Source organism: Stigmatopora argus, chromosome 15, assembly GCF_051989625.1.
Source record: "Stigmatopora argus isolate UIUO_Sarg chromosome 15, RoL_Sarg_1.0, whole genome shotgun sequence".
Classification (NCBI taxonomy): domain Eukaryota; kingdom Metazoa; phylum Chordata; class Actinopteri; order Syngnathiformes; family Syngnathidae; genus Stigmatopora; species Stigmatopora argus.
The window spans coordinates 6,589,611-6,608,590 of record NC_135401.1 but is presented as its reverse complement, the minus strand read 5'-3'; the positions used below and the strand labels follow the sequence as shown (position 1 = coordinate 6,608,590).

Genomic DNA, 18,980 nt, shown 5'->3' with positions numbered 1-18,980 from the left:
TATGTATGTATGCATGCATGCATATGTATATGTATGCATGTATGTGTGTGTGTATGTATATATTAAATAATTATATTTATATAAAATAGCCCTAAGAAGAAAAATCAAAAGGGATAATTACAGAATTACAAATAATTACTACAAAAATCAGTCTATTTTTATCAAGAACTAAAGCAATTATACTTTTTTTTAATTTATTGCATTGATGACAGTATAAATCCATTTAACAGGATCATTGAACATATGAATGGATTCCTTTAACAACAGGAACAGAAATATCAGATTCCAGAAAACAGGAACTGTTTTGGATAACAAAGGTTTGCAAATGTGCAGTAACAATGTGCTTCACAGGTAAGGTCCCCAGCCCAGGTACATCTGACAGAGCAACTTGTCATCGGTGGCCTCCTGGATCAAATAGTGCACGTGGCCCTCGATGGATAAAGGAAGTCCAAGGACCTTGTTGCGGCTCTTGATGACACCCTGGAGACGCTGGTCAATGTCGCACACGTGCGTTTTGGCCTGTCGGAGCAAAGAGAAGCTGAGCAGAATGTCGTTAAAAGGACGCATGCGAGGTTACGTCAACGTACCTTTTCGTTGACAATCTCTCCGGTTTCGTTGGCCTGCGTTTTGCAAAGTCCTTTGCTTTGTTTGCTCCACTCGACCAGCGGGTCGTGAAGGAAAGTCTTCAGGACACTAGGAATGAAAAATGGCTTGTTTTTTTTAACGTTAAGCATAGAGAATTCAAATATTTTAAATTGACTATTAAGTATTTTGTATTTTTCAGATTCCAAATAATTGTTTTTGGCACCCCTAGTATGTACCTCATGAGTGGCTCCCTCTGGTCTCTCATCAGCCTCAAGGTGACTTCGCAGGCCTGCCGAAAAAGACCCTCGATACCCATAGGCCCCATGGCATGCACCAAATTCTGAGTCAGACGGAAGGGAACCACCTCGGGTACCTCGAACGTTTCCCCCTGGTGAATACATTTTAGTCACAATATATTTCCCAATTTGAATTTTTGGTGAAGAGCATTAGAATTTTCGAGTTTGAAAAAAAAAAAAGTTCTTTTTTTGTATTTACTGCATATGCATAAATACTAAAAAGGTTGTTTATGAAAAATATCAGGAGGGGCAAAAAAACTAGACACAAATCGGTAATCTGTTTCATAATTGATAATAAATCATATTGGCTGCAACAGACGGCGATCATTTGCTGCCAGGTTGTCCCACTCAAAATGGATTAGACATCTGGCGCCGTCAATGGGAGTCAATGATTTTTTTTAAGGTAATGTAATGCAAAAAGAAGCAAACTTTGTTAAAGAGGCAGTTGAAGTCCACGTGCACGCACTCCCCCGTAAAGGAGTCAAACAGGATGTTCTCGCCGTGGCGGTCCCCCAGGCCGAGGATGTAGCCCACCATGGACATGACTGCGGTGGAGCGGCAGTAGGCGGAGCGGCTGCTGTACCTACAGACGTCCCAAAAAAATAGTCATTTCCACCTGTTGGCATTTTTTCAAAGCACCCCATTAAACATTTGCGTCCTACCATGACATGGGGTCAGGGAACGTTCGCAGGAACCACTCGTAGAAGATTGGCGGGTGTCGAGCGCAGAGCACCTCCTTGTGGACGCGAAGCTTTTCCTCTAGGGGGGTGGTCTTGGGTAGCATCAGCTTCCTAAGCTCCTTGCCAGACAAGTAGATGCCTGAAACGTGAACGCGGCGTTAGTTCCGCCTTAGTTTCGCCTTAGTTTCGGTAAATCTGGCGCCGTGTGCGCTCGATTGGTCGCCGGTCTTTTGGTCGCGGTCTTTTGGTCGCCCCGACCGCGACAACGGACGACCAAAAGACCGGCGACAAAACAAAGTAAAACAACACGGTCTACGCATCAATAAAAGCCAACAATGGCCATGAGCAGTTTCACTGAGCCGACGTGTGAGTGTATGAGTTTGTTTACTTTGATTTGCTTTGTACTGTCACAATGAAATTTCCCGAATACGGGATGAATAAAAGTTATCCAATCCAATCCAATGTACATGCGTTGTCCCTTTAAGAAGCTACGTCAGTCAGGGTCTTAACAAGTTCTCCAACAAAAAACAATAAAAGTCCTTTACCTCTTTCCTTGTACAGCTTGGAGAGAATGTGGCGGAGCCCCCCTGTGTTGTTGACCCATTCGATGATGCCGCACTCGTCGTTGAGGGGAATGACGGCGTAGGTGCGGATGTGCAGCTCGCGACGGCGTGACTCGGCATCTTTGCGCAAACACTAAACACGCACACCGACACAATTGGAGGTCATTTTACATTAAACCCATATTAAATGTTATATAATCCACGTATAAAACCACTAAATGGGCTTGTCCTGAAACCAAACCAAAAAAAAAATTGAGAAAAAGAAGCTTGAAAATAAAATAGTACCTCTACTAAATTCATTTGTTCCAGAAGTGGTTTTGTAACTTGACTTAATTACATTTTTGGGGTACTATTGGTTTTATAGCCTTCTTTAAACAGAAATTTGAGTAGCCAAAATGTCCTTCAATTTTTGAATGACCCCTCAAAGTTGACCTTATTGATGAGGCAGTTGAACTCCATGAGCCTGCAGTCCTTCCTCAGGTCATCTTTGGGCTTGCACATCATGGTGTAGCTTCGCCCGTCCGAACCCATCAGACTTATCTTCTTGGGTTTCTGCAAGGAGTTCAAGATCTCCACCTAGGGAAAAAAACTTTGAACTTGGAATGATTCCTCACACAACTCCAATTTGAAAGCTTGACTGATAATCAAAACAGAACAACAAAAAAGGGAGAAAAATTACAGGTCCTTTTTGCCAGGTCGCCCAACCCTATCTGAACATTTGCTTTCCATTTGACAATTTTTGCCATGAGTGGCACCAAAAACAGTGGATTATAAATCATTCTGACAAAAAACACACACATTTGAATCTTGCATCTCTAATTTCGACATCCCACCTGGTTTTCGAAGCAGGCCAGGTAGGCCCAGTGTCCCGGGAAGGCGTCGTGGGTGTCAGTGTTAGCCACACCGGTGCAGGGCAGCGTGGGGATGAGGACGGACTGCAGTGGGATGAGAATCTGGCTGAAGGTGGGCTCCTCGACCAGATTCTTTAGCATCTTAAAGTGGACGCTCATGGTCAGTGTGCTGTTGTTGCTGTCCACCTAAAAACAAAAGGGGCGTGGCTTAAATATGCTCTGATACCTGTGGTCCGAAATGAAAGCAGCTGGTTATCTTTGAAATGAATCAAAATGAGATATTTGTAAAAACCTGCTTTTGCTCTGGAAAATAAGTAAATAATATCATAGCTAAATAATATTCCGCATCCACCTTTTCTCTGCACATACCTTTTGGGATTAATACACAAAACTAATGAGGCCAAGGTTATACAACAGGAATGTTATTTAAATCTGAAATGATTTAACACCTAAGACTAACCAAAAAAAATTAGTCAACAGTCCAAACAATTTTTTGTGGCTTGCCTATTTTCCAATGAAAAAGACAACTATACCCATATTCTAATCTTACCGGTTTGTTACAGAGCTCCACCAGTTTGTCTGCGAGTCTGTTAGCATCATAAATGAACTTTTCCAGCGACGGTTTGAGGCTGATAGCTTTCTTCAGGATCTGACTGCAGCGGTTCATGCGGGTGGGATATGACGACTGAAACGTAAGCGGACAACATCATCAGCATTAAAATACGGTCGGCGTTGGGGAACACCTCCACGTGCACCTTGGACACGGCCGTCATGAGCCACATGGCCTGCTGCGGGTACGCCAAGAAGACTTTGGCTACGATGCTGGTGAGGACGGAGAAGACGTCATTGTTAGAGTGGCAAATGCGGGAGATTAGCTGCGAGAAGGCGGTGAGGAACTGGTAGGGAGCCAGTTTGGCGCACTGCTCGGCCACCACCGCGTTGATCTTGGAAAGCTCTTGACGCATCGTCCTGTCGGCCCGTCCGGCTGCATCCCCAAAAAAATCTTTATTATCTTTTTCAAGATGAATTGGACGTCTATTGCCATTATCGGTATTGACTACGCACCCTTCTCGCATTCACACACTTTGGCTCCAAAGTCAAGCCAGAGGGAGAGCATCCGAGGCATTGCTTGGTAGATGTACTGGTTCCCAAACTGCAGCGCTCTGGGTTGGAAATAAAAAAAATATGTCTGACAAGGATTGAACAAAACAATCCATCATGGAGGCTTCTGCACAAAAACACAAAAACTTCTCGTGGAAATAAACCACATGCAGTGACTCCCTTTTCTCCGATTTAAAAATGAAAGTTTTCTTCATTGTCCAATGTGAATTATAGATTAGTTACCTTTTATGTTACCCTAACAGAGTAATAACTGTTTATGAAAAAAAAAAAACCATTTCTAATGTCAAAAATGTCATACCTTAAACCGTGTGCGGTCGATTGGTCGCCGGTCTTTTGGTCGCCCGGACCGCGACAACGGGCGAGCAAAAGACCGGCGACCAAAAGACCGACGACCAAAAGACCGTCGACAAAACAAGGTAAAACAACACGGTCTATGCATCAATAAAAGGCAACAATGGCCCTGAGAAGTTTCACTGAGCCGACGTGAGTGTATAAGAGTTTGTATGTACATGAGTTGTCCCCTTAGGAAGGGACGTCAGACAGGGTCTAACAAGTTCTCCAACTAAAAACAATAAAAGTCCGGGAAATTTGGAGCTTTTCTTTAGCCTAATAATTAATAGGACATTAAGTATGACTAAATAGTAATTCGCAGTTTGTATTTAGGGAATTTGAGCAATGATTTAAATGGTAATTATCAATAACTTTCCGGGCGACCAAAAGACCGGCGACCAAAAGATCGGCGACCAAAAGACCGGCGACCAATCGAGCGTGTACCCCTTAAACAATTCAATTTCAAGAATAGTTTTCAGTGGATCTTACGCTCCAAAGTAGAGGACAATGTATCTGATGAGGTTCCCTTGTCTCTCCAGCTTGTTCTCGGTAACCATGGGCATAACTTTGTCGTAGTACTTGGCCAAGTAGAAGTTACCGTCCTCCCACTCAGGCAGAAGAATGATCACATCCTAAACCAAAAAAACAGTGAATCTTGAATGGCTTTGGATTTGACATCTATATTGTTTTTATTTCAATGATGGCAACCTTGTAGGTCTTCATGATGGCATTGGACTCAAAGTTGGCCGTCTCCTCCATGAAGCGGCCCACCAGTAGCATGGCTCGGCCTTTAGCCTGCCAGTGGTGACGTTCTGATGAGGACTTTGCGTCGGGAAAGCACTGGGCCACGCCCTTCTGCAGCACAATGAGTGCCTGGTGGACGTCGCCCTGACCGCAAAGGGGAAAAAAGAAGCATTTTTCATGCACGTGGTTATCTGCCCTGATGCTAAAATCCTACCTTGGACCAAAGCCACTTGGCTTTTTCAGTAAGGAGCTCAACCGGGTGAGTGTTCTCCACGTTCAGGAGAGCGTTGAAGACCGTTTGGTGGTGTCCGGCCTTCCTGGCCACCCGGGCGCTCTGAAGCCAGCACTCGTCCACCAGCTTCTGGTTTGTGGGCCTGGAAAAGTCAAAAGACTGTTAAAATGTCACATCACACCAGTTCATGGCAAAAAATAGAAGCACTGGCCCAGGCTATTTTCTTAATAAAGTGTTGTTGCATATCCAATAGATAAGAAGTGGCGCGCTTAATATCAGACTGTCAACTAATTGACAGTCGATTTTCAAATGTATTATTGAATATATTATATAAATTAAAAATAATCATTCTGATGATTCAAAGAGTTACAAAAATTGAGTGTGTCATTACTTGGAGTGCAGGCTGAGCAGGGCACGACGAAGGGCAAGGATGGGCTCCTTCGCCCGGAAGGTCTTTTGGGTCATCTCCAGCCGATCGCACCAATGGGAAGGGAGCTTACTCAAGGCGGGGGCGGAGCCACCCTCTGTGAACGTGTGCTCCAACTCGCTCAGCATGTGCAATCTGATATAACACATAAAGTTGATGGAACGGTAAAGACAAGCTTTTTGAAAAGTCTAATTTTTCGCTTTTCATGGGACAAACTGAAAGTACATCCATTTTAAAAAGTAAAAAAGGGGAAACAGTTAATATTCTCTTTTTTTCTGTCATTTACTTTATTTTTTTTATTTAAAAACATCCTCTGGTCAAGTATAAATAAAGAAAAGCAAAATCAACAGACCTGACAATGTACTCATATCCTCTTTGGTACGTTCCGCATTCATAGCTGGCTGTCGACAACGGGACCACCTGCTCCTTACGGATGAGCTTCAGCTTCTCAAAGAAGGAGGCATCGTCTTTCTTCTTGGCTGCCAGTAGCAATTGGCCCAGTTGCATTCCCCAAGTCCTGGACTGGAGGTCTAAAGGCACATTTGGAAGCTCCATTCGAGTCTATCACAATTGTATTTCATCAGTTCTTTTTTTTACCTGAACTCAAATAGTCCTCCAGCAGATCCCATTTACCCAGCTTCCAGGCAGCCTCCACTCTGTAGGCATTCAGTTCCGAGGTCCATTGCTGCCTAAATTCCACAAACAAATTTAGTAACTTTCTACCGAGGTGATATTAAATGAAAACCAGCATGGGCTGTAGGGATTTTTGAAATATTCTTAAAGCAATGATTAGATGACAGCTCAAAGTACTTAAGTAGGCAAATGAGGGATTTCTCAGACCCATAATAATAGAGAAAATAACATTTTTTTTCAATTTATCAAAAGGTAAAGTACATACTTGTCAGCTAACACTCCGTTGATCTGAGTGATGACTGTTGAAAGCCGGCCCAAGCCCAGCAGAGATGTCATGATGCCGTGAAAGTGGCCGATCTAGACAAAAGTAAACAAAAAGGTAACAAAAAGTGGCCGGTAAAACATTGAAAGTTAGTCATCCAAGAATGATCGGGTACCTGGTCCGAGTCGAGTTGAATGGCGTGGTCGTAACACGCGGTGGCGTCCTGCAGCAGGCCGATGCTCTCGTGTTCCAGGATCTGTTCCCTGAGTGACGGCGCCTCCCGCCTCAGTGCGTTCACCCCTCTGACGCCATCCGGCTCGTCCATAGCGGCGTACACCGTCTGCGGGGAGTAAGTTGCAGATTCTTTCAGCCAAAAAAATTAAGCCCGGGGAGTATACTACATTCAAGTTAACTACAATGACTGCAAATGAATTTGCAAGGAATGAGTAAACGTAACTGTAGCTCACGAACTAGGATCTTTTTAGATGTACAAATGATGAACAAAAAAAAAGAATCAACTGCCCCTTTAAAGATCATAGAGACACTGCGGACTGTAGAAAATGTTCATTTTCCTATAGTTTGATTGATTTCCCCCGAGAAAGGTTCGCTGGTCTCACCTGCAAGAAGGTGAGGTGGTCCTGAATATTTTCTTTGTTCTCCATGATATAGCCTTCAAAGTACATGAGGGCACGCGTGTAGGCCTTGGAGCGTAGTGAGGCCTTGGCCATAACATCCTGTGGGATGCTCTTGAGGAAGGCCACCACGCGCTGGTATTCGCCACTCTCTAATACAACCGTAAAATAGAAAATGGAATAACCTCTTGTGATATAACAAAGAACCTGATGTATATAAACGAGTCCATTTTCAACAAATGGGAATAATCATTTGTGGCACGAGGATGGTTTTATTTGAAATAGCTACCGTTCTGTTTGGGCTTGGTGTAGAGGATATGGCGACTCCATTGGCTGAGGTGAGAAAGCATGCTGAAGACCGTTTGAGTGCTGAGCTGCCATCGACCGGAGTGCGCCTCGTCGATATGCCCATGGTTCTCCGTGAGTACGGCCAGCATCTCCTCCGTCACCTGCATGCATACAGAGGTATACATTAAGATACTGCAACGTGTATTTCAATGAGGATAAACGACATTCCACTGAGTCGTCAGTCACCTCCTTCTGCTCAGCCGGTGTGCAGCCCAGCAACATGTAGAGCAGCACGTGAGGAAGCAGGTAGATTGTCACCTTGTAGTCGTGCTTGACGATAAAACTACAGCAGGTGAATACGCGACTGGCCAGCTCGTGACGCACCTTTGCGGAAAAGGCATTTTGAAAAGGCAGAAAAATGTTCTCATATTATATCATAACACGTTCATGCAGTATTATTGCATTTTTAACTATATTTGTATTCCATGTTTATTATATTTATAATAGAAAAATAAGGACTAAATAAGGCTTCCCTTTGTCACTGAATCTGTTCATAACTTTAAACACAAATAGTATATAGTACTTAGATTTTTTTTCCCATACAAAAATGTAGTCAATACACATTAATCGGTGATTACAACCATTTTTAAACAAGTTCTCACTTTGCTGATGAGGTAAGCGGCCCAAGTGGCAGCCCAGTCAGAGAACTTGCCACCCTGATTACTTAGAAAGATGGGCTTCTTCAGTTCTGACCAGTTCACCTCCTTTTGGCTGCTTTTGTACCTGCAAGAGTGGCACACAGGTGATATGGAAGGAGGACCAACCACTCTTAAGAATTGACAATATTAAAAGCTGCCGCAATATCATCGTGATCTCTTCTCAATTTAAAATGAAGACTACAACATTTCCTGTCTTACCTGCTGTTGAGATGGGGCTCAAGTATCTCCTGGACTTGTTCTGGGAATCTCCTCCACAGTCGCCGTCCTGTTGAATCCACCCGACCCTCGCGACACTGGAAGATGGAGAGCAGCTCCTGCACAATGGGAGTCAATTTCAACAAACAGTTAACAACATTAAAAAAATATCCATTAAACAAATACACAAACAAGCACAAACATCCAACTGTTGTTTAACTTTTGACCACACTTTGTGCTACGTGATCGTACCTGCATGGCGTAAGCAGCCGAGTCCTGCGCTCGGACGTTGTCGGCGTAAGCCAGAAAAGTTCGGGTGAGCGCGGTTAGCAGGTCAAAAGCGAATTTGGGGTCCTCCACGCCGCTCTGGTTGAATTTCAAAAGGGGCATTAAGTCATGACCGTGCTATTGTTGCTGATTTTCATCCAATCCATTTGAACTGGGACTCCTCTCCCAGTCAAAATGGATTGGACGCCGTCAATGGCCCTGAGATATGGTATTTTCTTCCAGACATACCACGAAGGTGTTGCCGTCGCCACGGGTGTTTGCCGGCGACAGGTCCAGTCGGCCGGGATCCACGGCGCCAAGCTCGCCAAGACACTCGCCGCACAGGAGTCGGGCCTCGGGCGACGAGTCCTGGCAGCCTTTCAGGAGCACTGACACCAGGCTGGAAATGACCGGCTCCACTGACTCACTGGCGCACACCTGCCTCAGCAGCCACTCCTGGAGCGCAAAATTTTATGTTTAATGCTTATGAGAAGAGCCATTTTGAGACATCAGTTATACCCACGCACATTCATAGTAATAGACTAGAGCACAGGTACCTGGGATAATGAGTATTTCTGCATTCTCGCATTTGGTTAACTAAAATAAATTGCAGGCAGCCACTTCTTGGAAATACTGGATTTATAGAATTTTTCTCTACTATCACAGATCAGAAAAATACAATTCTGTGCATTTTTGGCTGCATGTGAATGATGACAATAAAGCATAGAAATGAGGAGCTCACAACGCGGTGAGTTGATACTAATAATAATCTGGTTAATAAAGAGATTTGTGATCAATCCAGTCTTTCTGTGTAACATCTTTCTATGCCAAAGTCTCATATTAAATAAAATACCTGTGCTCAATCCCTAAAGCATGATAGATTAGTGACCTGGTTGCTGTGCATGACGTCTCTGAGGCTGGTCAGCGCGTGGATGCGGACATCTACGTTTTCGTGCTGAACGGCTCTCATGGACAGCTGAAGTGCGGAGGCCAGGTCGCTGTTGCTGGCTGTTAGCTGACAATATTGGAAAGAAAAAATGATTTGTGCTGCCATTATATTCAAACTTGAACATGATGAAAGAAAAGAAAATGCAGTGTCAATGGTTGCGTTTGGTTTTTGTCATGTTGCTAGATGGATAATGATTGTCAACTGCTATATTGACAAAAAGGGAAAAAATATTTAATATATTTTAGATTTTAAATTGAAGTACAAAAAAGAAAAAAACAATAATAAATTGATCATGATTAAAAGACGTGAAAACACAAGAATTGCAACTATTCTCAAATTACCAAGTTTGATCAAAGATCTGCTTTTGCTTAGGAAAAAAAACATAATTACTGATATTTAACTTTTGTCAGTGCATAATTCTTATTTCCTGTACTAACTGAAATGCATAGATGAGTAATATAACTTAGAAAAAAATTGGATTTTAATAAGCCAATAAGTCAACTCATCCCAAAAATAATCAACTCAAGAGAATTGTTTGTGGCAGCCCTTTGCAGTGTGAGCAGATTTGAGATGTCTTGTTTTGTTTGCCGACCTTTTTGTAGTTCTGAAGCACGACATGGATGTCTTTAAGCTCAGGGTGGTCCGGAAGGAAGTAAATCTCATGAAGGTAGTCATTAACTTCTTCCCTGTATGATACAAGGAGGAAGTCAAATACATAAATGTATGATGCCCGTCACAATGGATTGGGCATCTATCACCGTTAATGGCATTTATCAAAAACTGAATGCAAAGCAAATAATTTAAAAACACTTTTGGAGGTAGAAAATATAAAAAAGGAAATGTTTGAATAGGTTTTTGGCGGCTAAAAAGCACATTTTAAAGCCCAACCATAACCCTCCCAACCAAAATAGATAAGTAGTTATCCATTGGCATCTTTGGTAGTGAATGATCTTTAAAGGCTAACCGGTTATCCAAAATGAGAAAGCGAATGATGGCGGCGGTCTCCTTTGGCTGCTGGGGGATGAGCGGCAGGAGAGCGACAATGACGTGACTCAGCAAGGGGCCCAAATGCGCCAACTCCACGCTTTTCACGAAACACTCCCATGTTCTGGAGGCAATACATTTCATCATTTTTCCACTCCAAATGATTTTGTCTTCTAACGCAGACTTCCAATATTTGATCTATTTTTTTTTTCAACTTACTGGCAGCATAGGAGAGGAAAGTCTTCTCGGTAGCGCAGGCCAGTGCGCAGCGTGGTCATCATTTTTACCCGCACTGAGCTGATGTGTTTGGAGCCCATAAGCCGCATAAGAGCCATCACGCTGGTCAGGGCCTCAAAGACAAGAAATACATAATTAGTACTACTATCAAAGATAATGTTATAATGCACCTTGAAGGTTTGAGGAAAAATACAACAATTTCTAGAGTTCAGTCCATCAATGTTTTAGATTTCCTTGAAAAATAACTTGTTTTTGTTATCTTGATGTTTTTTTTCTTCAACTGACAATTTTATTCACAGTATTTTCTGATGCATTTTTCAATTGAATTAAAATGTTATGTATTTTTAATGACTGTGTATTGTTGAAAAAAATCTTTTTTTTCTATTATATCATTTTTTATTTTAAATATAATTTTCAAATATTTTCTATATATATAATAAATATATATTTTTATATTATGAAGTCTTTGAAATTTGTTTATTTTTGGTTTTATATCATCTTCAAATACTTTCATATAAAATAAAACAATTAGCAATAAATATAATATATACACCTATGTATAATATATTTGAGGAATTTTTGAATATTTTTTCTTTCCGGACATATTTTCATTGTTTGTGTTTTTCCAATATGTCATATACATGTTTTAATAGTTTTTATTAATACATATTTATGTTTAAACAATTTTACATTTAATATTTGTGTTTTTACATTTAATTTTTTTGTTGAATTATATATTTGGGTGCATTATTTTTACCCAGGATTATTTTTATAATTTTCAAAATAACTGTTCATGGTCGCTGATTGCAATCCTATTTTCCAGATATTTGTTGTGACGCCATGCAGTTGAGATTATGCTCACTAGCTTCTTCCTGTCCTTTTCTCCGGCACTTGAGCTGAGCAACTGCATGTTGAAGAAGGCAAGAATCCCCAGCAGCTTGGGCTGCAGGTAGTCTACCTGTGGTGAAACAATAAATCACATTTTTGTGAGGTTAAAAGGGTGAGAAGAACCCAAGCAAACAACCAATGGTCTTACCATGCGCTCTGGGGTGGCGATGTCGCGAGGACCCTGGTAGGGGTCGTCGTGGGACGCAAAGGAGGCCAGGATGGCCAGCCCATTGAAGACCTGCTGGTAGTGCTCGCCCAAGCGCAGCAGCAGCTCGTTGTGAAGACCCTGGAAGTCCTGGCGCAGCAGGGAGCCCAGCTCCAGCTCTGTCTCGCTCTAAACAACACAGTTTTGTCAAACCAAAATCATGTAAAAAATCCATCTGAAGAACATCTACCATTGCCATTCATGATCACAATAGGTTTCAAAGCAATATTTGATTTAGTTTTATTAGTCTTTTTCTCATCTACTATTTCAGCAGATGGCTTTATTTTGGTCAGTTTGTTGTCATTATTGCACAATATTTTCTCCTCAATTGTCATAGCATTTATTGCTGCATTCTCAATTTGTTTTCATATGTATATTTTTGTATTCGTTTTTTGTGTTATTTCATTGAAATATAAACATTTATCTTGTTCTTTCATTTTTTTAAAATTATTTCCTAACACACAATTCTCTCGTATTTTAGGGGTTATTATTATTTTTTTCTCTCTTTTTCGCTGATACATCATTTTAGATATTGTCTTCCTCTTTTTTACACATCTCATATTTAAGTATATTGGTTTATACAATTATGCATGTAATATTTTATTTGTGTATGATGCAAAACCAAATAAAAATGGATAAATATGAATTAATGAAGCGTGACTTCCTACCTGCAGATAGTGGAAAGCCTTCTCCAGTTCTTCCTTTGTGCAGGAGCAGACCAGGTGACTGAAAATATACTTGAAATTGTTGATCAGGATCTCCCGCCGATTGGCCTTCAGCTCATTGGCCAACGTGCGGATGAGGGCGGAGCCAGTCACGCTGGCTTTGGCGGCCAAGTAGGGCAAAAGCACCTGCAATGTCCGCTGAATATTGCACAACGTTTAATTCAGTCATCCGTAAACCTATATGTATTTTAACAACAACATGCAGTATTGTACATACAGACAGGAAGCGTTGGAGGTCCGGGAAGTCAAACGCGTGCGCAATTTGAGCCAAGATGCCAAGCGCCAGCTCCCTCTGACTGGCCGACTCGCTGCCCTCGAGCGGCGTTCCGCGCTGTTCCGACGAGTGACGTGAGTGCAGAGACTCCACAAGGAACTAAAACACAAAGACAGTCCCGCACTTGGATTAACAAGGAGAATCCAGAAGGCTGCATAAAATAACAGACGAATATTCATCTAACTAGTTATCAAATTAATCAAGGGCAACTATTTCGATGTTTTCTTGTTTACCTGACAAATGGAGTTCTTGTACTGACTGAAGAGCGTTTGGAGCTTGATTCCTTTCGAGGTTGCCAGCGCTCGGATCTCAGTGTAGGCGGCCACCGAAACGGGCGACGACTTGGAGAGCAGGCAGTGGAGCAGACGCAGCAGGGAAAAGGACACCAAGTTACCCTCAGATGCTCTGGACCAAGAACACGAGAAAGTGAATAACAGTTGGTTAAGCATCTCTGCCGTGTTTGGAACCTGACCTGCCGATCTCTCCGGTAGTGAAGATGAGCGTATGGCGCAAGGCGTCGTCCCTGTTTGCTTTGGCGGTGTTGAAGGCCTCCTTGAGTCGAGCGACCAGCAACTGAAACGCATGCATGTTCAGATGATTAATGAGGCTCACGAAATGATAATATAGGCTATATTATATCACGTGGGAAACTTAAGGCCCCAAAAGAACAATAAGAAGCGCTCACTTTGCTCACAGTGTCGTCATCAGAGGTGGCCGTGGTGAGCAAGAAGCGCACAGATTGTCCGAGGCCCGTTCTGACTCCAGTATCCGAGTCTTCCATTAGACTGACCAGAGCGCAAAGCAGCTTGCGCGAGTCGTCGCCGCCATCGACCAGACGCACGTGTCGGCAGAGGTGAGGCAGCGCTTTCAGGAACGCTGTGTAAAGGAATAGAACAATCTTTTTTGTTATATTTTAACGATGGAAAAAAAAAATGACATACCGTATTTGCCATGCAATAAGTCCGTTTTTTCATTTAGTTTGGTTGGCCCTGCGACTAATATGTGTTTTTTTTCTTTCTGACCGCCTATCATGTTTTTTTCTAGGCTATAGTAACCTGAAAAATTACTATGTTAACAGATGCCTATTTAGCCTTCAGTATACCTTTTTTCACTTCACTCGGGGCCTGTACTCCCAACAGAGGTAGAAAAGGTTTGACAAAGGATGCTGTCAGGGTCATGGAAATGCCGTCGGGGTGCTCGTCGGTTAAGCGGAGACCCAAGCAGACGAGTTCTTGGGAAGTTGTCGCGTCGTCGCGAAGCAACGAGAGCCCCGACTGGACACAGCTCAGCTGGCCTAAGATCCCAGCCAGTTCCATTTGGACTTTCTCCGAAGTGTCCTCCAACCTGGAACTGCAAAGGCGAATGTCATTGTTTTTTCAGTGAACTCATTGACTACCATTTACAGTGATAGGTTTCTAATCCATGCAGGGGAAAGTAAAGTTTTTAGAAAAGTATTTTTTTTACCCAAACATGATTGAACATATAATTTTGCTAATCAATACTGTGTTTGACCTAAGAAGGCAATTAATACCATTTATGTCATCAAAATCAAAATTTGTTTTAACACAAAAACATGTTTCTTATCACACTGATTGACAAAACACTTGTTCTAATGTCATTTGGGGGGTTCTTTTCTTTTTCTTAGCCGCACTAATCAAACCTCATAACACGTACTATAAGTCTGTGGTGGTAACAAGGTTGTGTTTGGAGTTTGGCAGGTGGTGAAGCAGAGTCGGAAAGGCCCGAACAGCTGCCACTCTCAAGACCTCGTCCGGACTTTCCATAGCCACCGAGAACACAAAAGCACGCCAGGTTTCGCACACCCCTCCACGTAAGTACGCCACCAAAGACACACACTGCGCCTGAACCTCGCTCGCTAATTAAGAGCAAACACAACAGATCAATAATTAGAACGGCAAATGCATAATCATTGTTGTAAGGGACACTCTGTACAAATTTCTGGATTATATATTTTGCAGTTGACTCACAGAAGCAAAAGTGGAGCCTCTCAGCCAAAGCGACAACCCAGGAGGGGAATCCAGAACTTTGGTAGGCCAAACCCAGCCTGTGTTCTGGCACCCAGGGGAGTGTCAGGAGTGCACAAGCTTGCTGCTGGAGAGCATCCTCACTCTGGTTGCGCACTGTGTACCAAAAAAAGAATCTTATTTTTTGCCACAATTTAAAACATCTCTGGATATGATACCATAATAAATCCACTCCCACATTATGGTTGTCATAGGAATGCTTACCAGTCATGTAGAGGACACAGTTAAGTACTCCCAAAATCATTTGAAAGGCGTTGGTGTAATACTGCTGGTTGGAGATGGGGTCAGCCCCTCCCTCGAGCACTCGACGACAGATCCGCAATGTCTGGCCCAGATTCTCCACAGTTAGCCAGAGGAGAGAAGCTGACCTAAAAAGGTAGAATAATTCATATATTAATTAGCGGTTATGGTCCTCTGTATCCATCAATCAAAACATTTTCTGGAATCTAGGAGCATGTGTTGGCGCCCCACCCGGTCGACGAGGAGCAAACGGCGGCCAGTCTTAGGATGAGCCCGACGCCCCGCAGTGCGGCCAATCTGTGGGTGTTCCCAGCTTCGCTGCCATCACGGTTGAACAGTGTCAAGAGCTCTTCCAAGCGACGGCTGAGCGTCGCCCAGACCCGGCTGCCGCCCCCGAGTTCCGACCTGGGAGGAAATGGGTTAGACGTCTACTTCCGTCAATGGCTGCCATTGAAATGATTTTTTTTGTCAACTGACGTTTTTGGTGTACTGCAGGCTACTTTGCGGACTTTCGTGGGTGGAATTGGCTCGTCCTCAACTTTTTGCAGCAGCGCAGTCACCTCGGCTATGAGCGCGGCTTTCAGGAATCCTTCCGCAAACTGACAAGCAGAAAAATAAAATAAAATATTGCACAAAAAATGGTCAAACAATTCACATTAACAGATTATTAAGCCTTCTAAAAAGCTTTCCCAGAAACGTTAAAGCTGTTGTAGTTACAGATTAGGAATGGGGTGCCATTTAAATTCAAAGCAGGTGAGCAAATACTTCTGCATATACTGCACCTCCGCTTGATTCTCTGTTCCCAAGGTGCACGCCAGCGTCTCGCAGACCTCCGCTACTCGCCTCTTCAGCAGCAGCGCGGTGCTATCAAGACCGTGCGCAACTGACAGTCCCAAGGTCAAAGCGTGACACAGGGATTGAGTTACCTCTGTCTCCAAGGGGGTGCCGGCCTCCAGTGATTCTATTAGGGAAGCCACAAAGAACGGGTGTACATTTATAAATAGTATATTAAAATCCATTATTTTACTCTCAAATTTCCTGTATGGCACGTGTAAATTCTGCTTATGCTTAATAACTTCAAACTCTTTTTACACCGCAGATAATAAACATTAAAAGAAAAAAAGAAAGTTCCATACTTGCATCAGAACACTGGGCCTCTGCCAGGGTGCAGACGCACTCGCACACCTGCACTAAGTAGGTGGGCTCCAGGTGGGGGCTCCCCGGGCGAAAAATGCACCGGGTCAGACCCAGCAGCTCCCCCTCGTACCCGCCCGTGCGCGACTCCAGAACGTGAAGGAAGGCGGCAAAGAACAGGTGTCCCCGTGCCTCAGGGAACCCCTTCAGCTCCACCAACTGCCTCAGTGTCACCATGGCGACCGTCCTTAGCCGTGCGTTACCGTGAGCCAGGATGTCACAGGCGGTCTCCCAAGCCATCCTCAGGTCCCGCGGCGAGATCACGCCTCGGAGGGTGTTAGCGACAACATATAACGTGGCCGCGGAGAGCGACTCCAGCGCCGACGGGGAAGCGAGAATCAGGGGCGTAGGGGTGACGTGGGCGCAGGGCGGGGAGACGGAGAAGGACGGGAGGTCGGCGGGCCAAAGGTCAGGCGAACGGGTGGTCACGTGGGCGCGCAGGATGACGGCCAGTTCACGAACCAGGAGGAGGAGGTCGTGAGCGAGGCGGGCGAAGATGAAGGGCGCTCGGACCAGCAGGGAGTGCAGCAGGGAGCAGAGGGCAGTACGCGCCCGGACGTGGATGGCGCTGCAGTCCGGGGCGGCGGCCACGCGCAACAGGCGAAGCGACACCCACTTGTTGAAGTCTGGAGGAAAGAGAGAAACAAACAAGTGGAGGCCAGGTTTCGGAGACCGGGTTTACGATTGGACGGCGTTCATTACCGATGCAGCGGCGGGTGGCGTCCGGGTAGTCCACGGGCTGACAGGCAGGGTTGGCAAACATGAGCGACGACGACTTGATGATGTGCTGCACAAAGTCCAGCAGCATGACGCAGGCAGGCTCTGAACTGGACTTCTTGTTCAGTCCGAGAGAACCTTGAAGGAATGACACGACCTTCTTAACTCGCTTTATGGTGTTGGCGGTGGATAAATGAATCAGAGTTGCCCTAAAAATTAGCTGTTTAGTCATCAGTGCAATTTATTCAAGTTAATGAAACAACATTTTTTTATTTGCCGTTTTATTAACACGTCACCAATCAGACCCAGGTGATACCAAGCTTACCAAGCTCTTTCTGACACTTTTAAAACATGACAACTATTTTAGTTGGTGTTTGTTAGTTGTATGATTTTTCTAACTTACCTGCGTCAACATCAGACAAAATCCTGTCGATGAACTGACAGAGAATCTGCCGCGGTTTCTTCACAGCTTTGTCGTATTCCCCTGGGCTGGCGCTGGAATAACAAACATTCATTCATTTTCTGAACCGCTTATCCTCACAAGGATTGTGGGGGTGCAGGAGCATATCCCAGCTAACTACGGGCACCAGGCAGGGCACACCCTGAATCAGTAGCCAGCCAATCACAGGGCAAAAGGAGACAACCAATCACACTCATACCTAGAAGCAATTTATAGTGTTCAACCAGCCTACCCTACCCTGCATGTTTTTGGGATGGATGAGGAAACCGGAGTACCCGGAGAAAACCCACGCAAGCTCGGGAGAACATTGAATTGAATGCAATTGAATTGAATTCTTTTATAGTCATTATACAAGTATTATTATATTTAAATCTTCACCATGAAGTGCACAAATAACAGCAACAAACAAACAGATAAATAATTAATAAATAATAATAAATAGAAATCATCAATAAATAAGTAATAAATATACATAAGTAATAAATAAATAAATAAATAATTGTCAACATAATAAATTAGAGGTAGTCAACAAAGATAAGAAGTCAATATGAATAAGTGGTCACATATAGTGACTAAAGTGGTTGGCATGCAAACTTCACGCGGGGAGGAGCCATCTGGGATCGAACCCACGACCCCAGAACTGAACATTTAAGTACAGTCAGTGAATGTGCACAGAATAAAGCAGAGCAAACGTGTTCAGGTTGAGGATAGCCCCGCATGTTAGCCATTAGCCGGTCAGAGTTACCTTGCTAGCTCTTGAAGCGCCGGAATCATTGCAGACATCTCCAGCCCCTCCATGGTTGACAAAGTCAACGTGTTGTGTCTTCTAAATCACTTTTACGTCATTTTGTTGATAAAATGGGAAGAGTTTCAACGCACAGATGTCAAAATTTCCGCTCTGTTATGACGTAATGTTGTTACTGCTACGGCAAGTGCCAAAGCTCGAAAACATGGCACTATATTAAAATTAATAAACTATAACTGGCTTGTCGTCCTAACAAAAGGGGATGCTCAAAATTCGAATGCCCAACACAAGATTAAAACGTCCCAGTCTTTAATAGAAACAGAAATACACACTAGCTCTTAAGGTTTACTTTTTTTTCATAGTGTATTTAACAGATCAACTGTCTGAAAATGTTCATGTTTTTATGCCATTGACAGCCTCTGATGTCGAGTCCATTTTATCTGGAAAAACCAAAACAAACATTTACTATACCACCTTTTCTTAAAAGATGG

At 43.5% G+C, this 18,980-nt stretch overlaps 1 protein-coding gene and 1 long non-coding RNA gene across 2 annotated transcripts; one reads left to right on the top strand and one right to left on the bottom strand.

Annotated features, from left to right (window-relative positions):
* Positions 1–153: 153 nt before the first annotated feature.
* On the bottom strand, positions 154–18,722 carry atr (ATR checkpoint kinase). Its single transcript, XM_077621419.1, has 48 exons — positions 18,490–18,722; positions 17,688–17,779; positions 17,270–17,422; positions 16,510–17,193; positions 16,156–16,334; positions 15,851–15,972; positions 15,605–15,778; positions 15,338–15,501; positions 15,077–15,229; positions 14,763–14,964; positions 14,191–14,438; positions 13,774–13,964; positions 13,561–13,661; positions 13,322–13,493; positions 13,032–13,187; positions 12,758–12,952; positions 12,033–12,218; positions 11,859–11,954; positions 10,979–11,109; positions 10,740–10,883; positions 10,368–10,461; positions 9,716–9,841; positions 9,076–9,282; positions 8,812–8,925; positions 8,563–8,678; positions 8,308–8,428; positions 7,892–8,029; positions 7,647–7,806; positions 7,343–7,509; positions 6,901–7,065; positions 6,729–6,820; positions 6,428–6,519; positions 6,183–6,360; positions 5,795–5,965; positions 5,386–5,545; positions 5,136–5,315; positions 4,917–5,059; positions 4,041–4,138; positions 3,731–3,960; positions 3,526–3,660; positions 2,958–3,161; positions 2,557–2,700; positions 2,107–2,257; positions 1,544–1,700; positions 1,311–1,464; positions 822–973; positions 588–693; positions 154–519 (listed from the first exon to the last, which is right to left on the bottom strand). Exons 1-48 carry the CDS (start codon positions 18,540–18,542, stop codon positions 346–348), a joined length of 7,725 nt encoding a protein of 2,574 aa, XP_077477545.1. The 5' UTR covers positions 18,543–18,722; the 3' UTR covers positions 154–345.
* On the top strand, positions 14,238–15,991 carry LOC144090101 (uncharacterized). Its single transcript, XR_013305280.1, has 4 exons — positions 14,238–14,919; positions 15,068–15,509; positions 15,584–15,792; positions 15,869–15,991. It is a non-coding gene; the product is annotated as an uncharacterized LOC144090101 (long non-coding RNA).
* Positions 18,723–18,980: the final 258 nt, after the last annotated feature.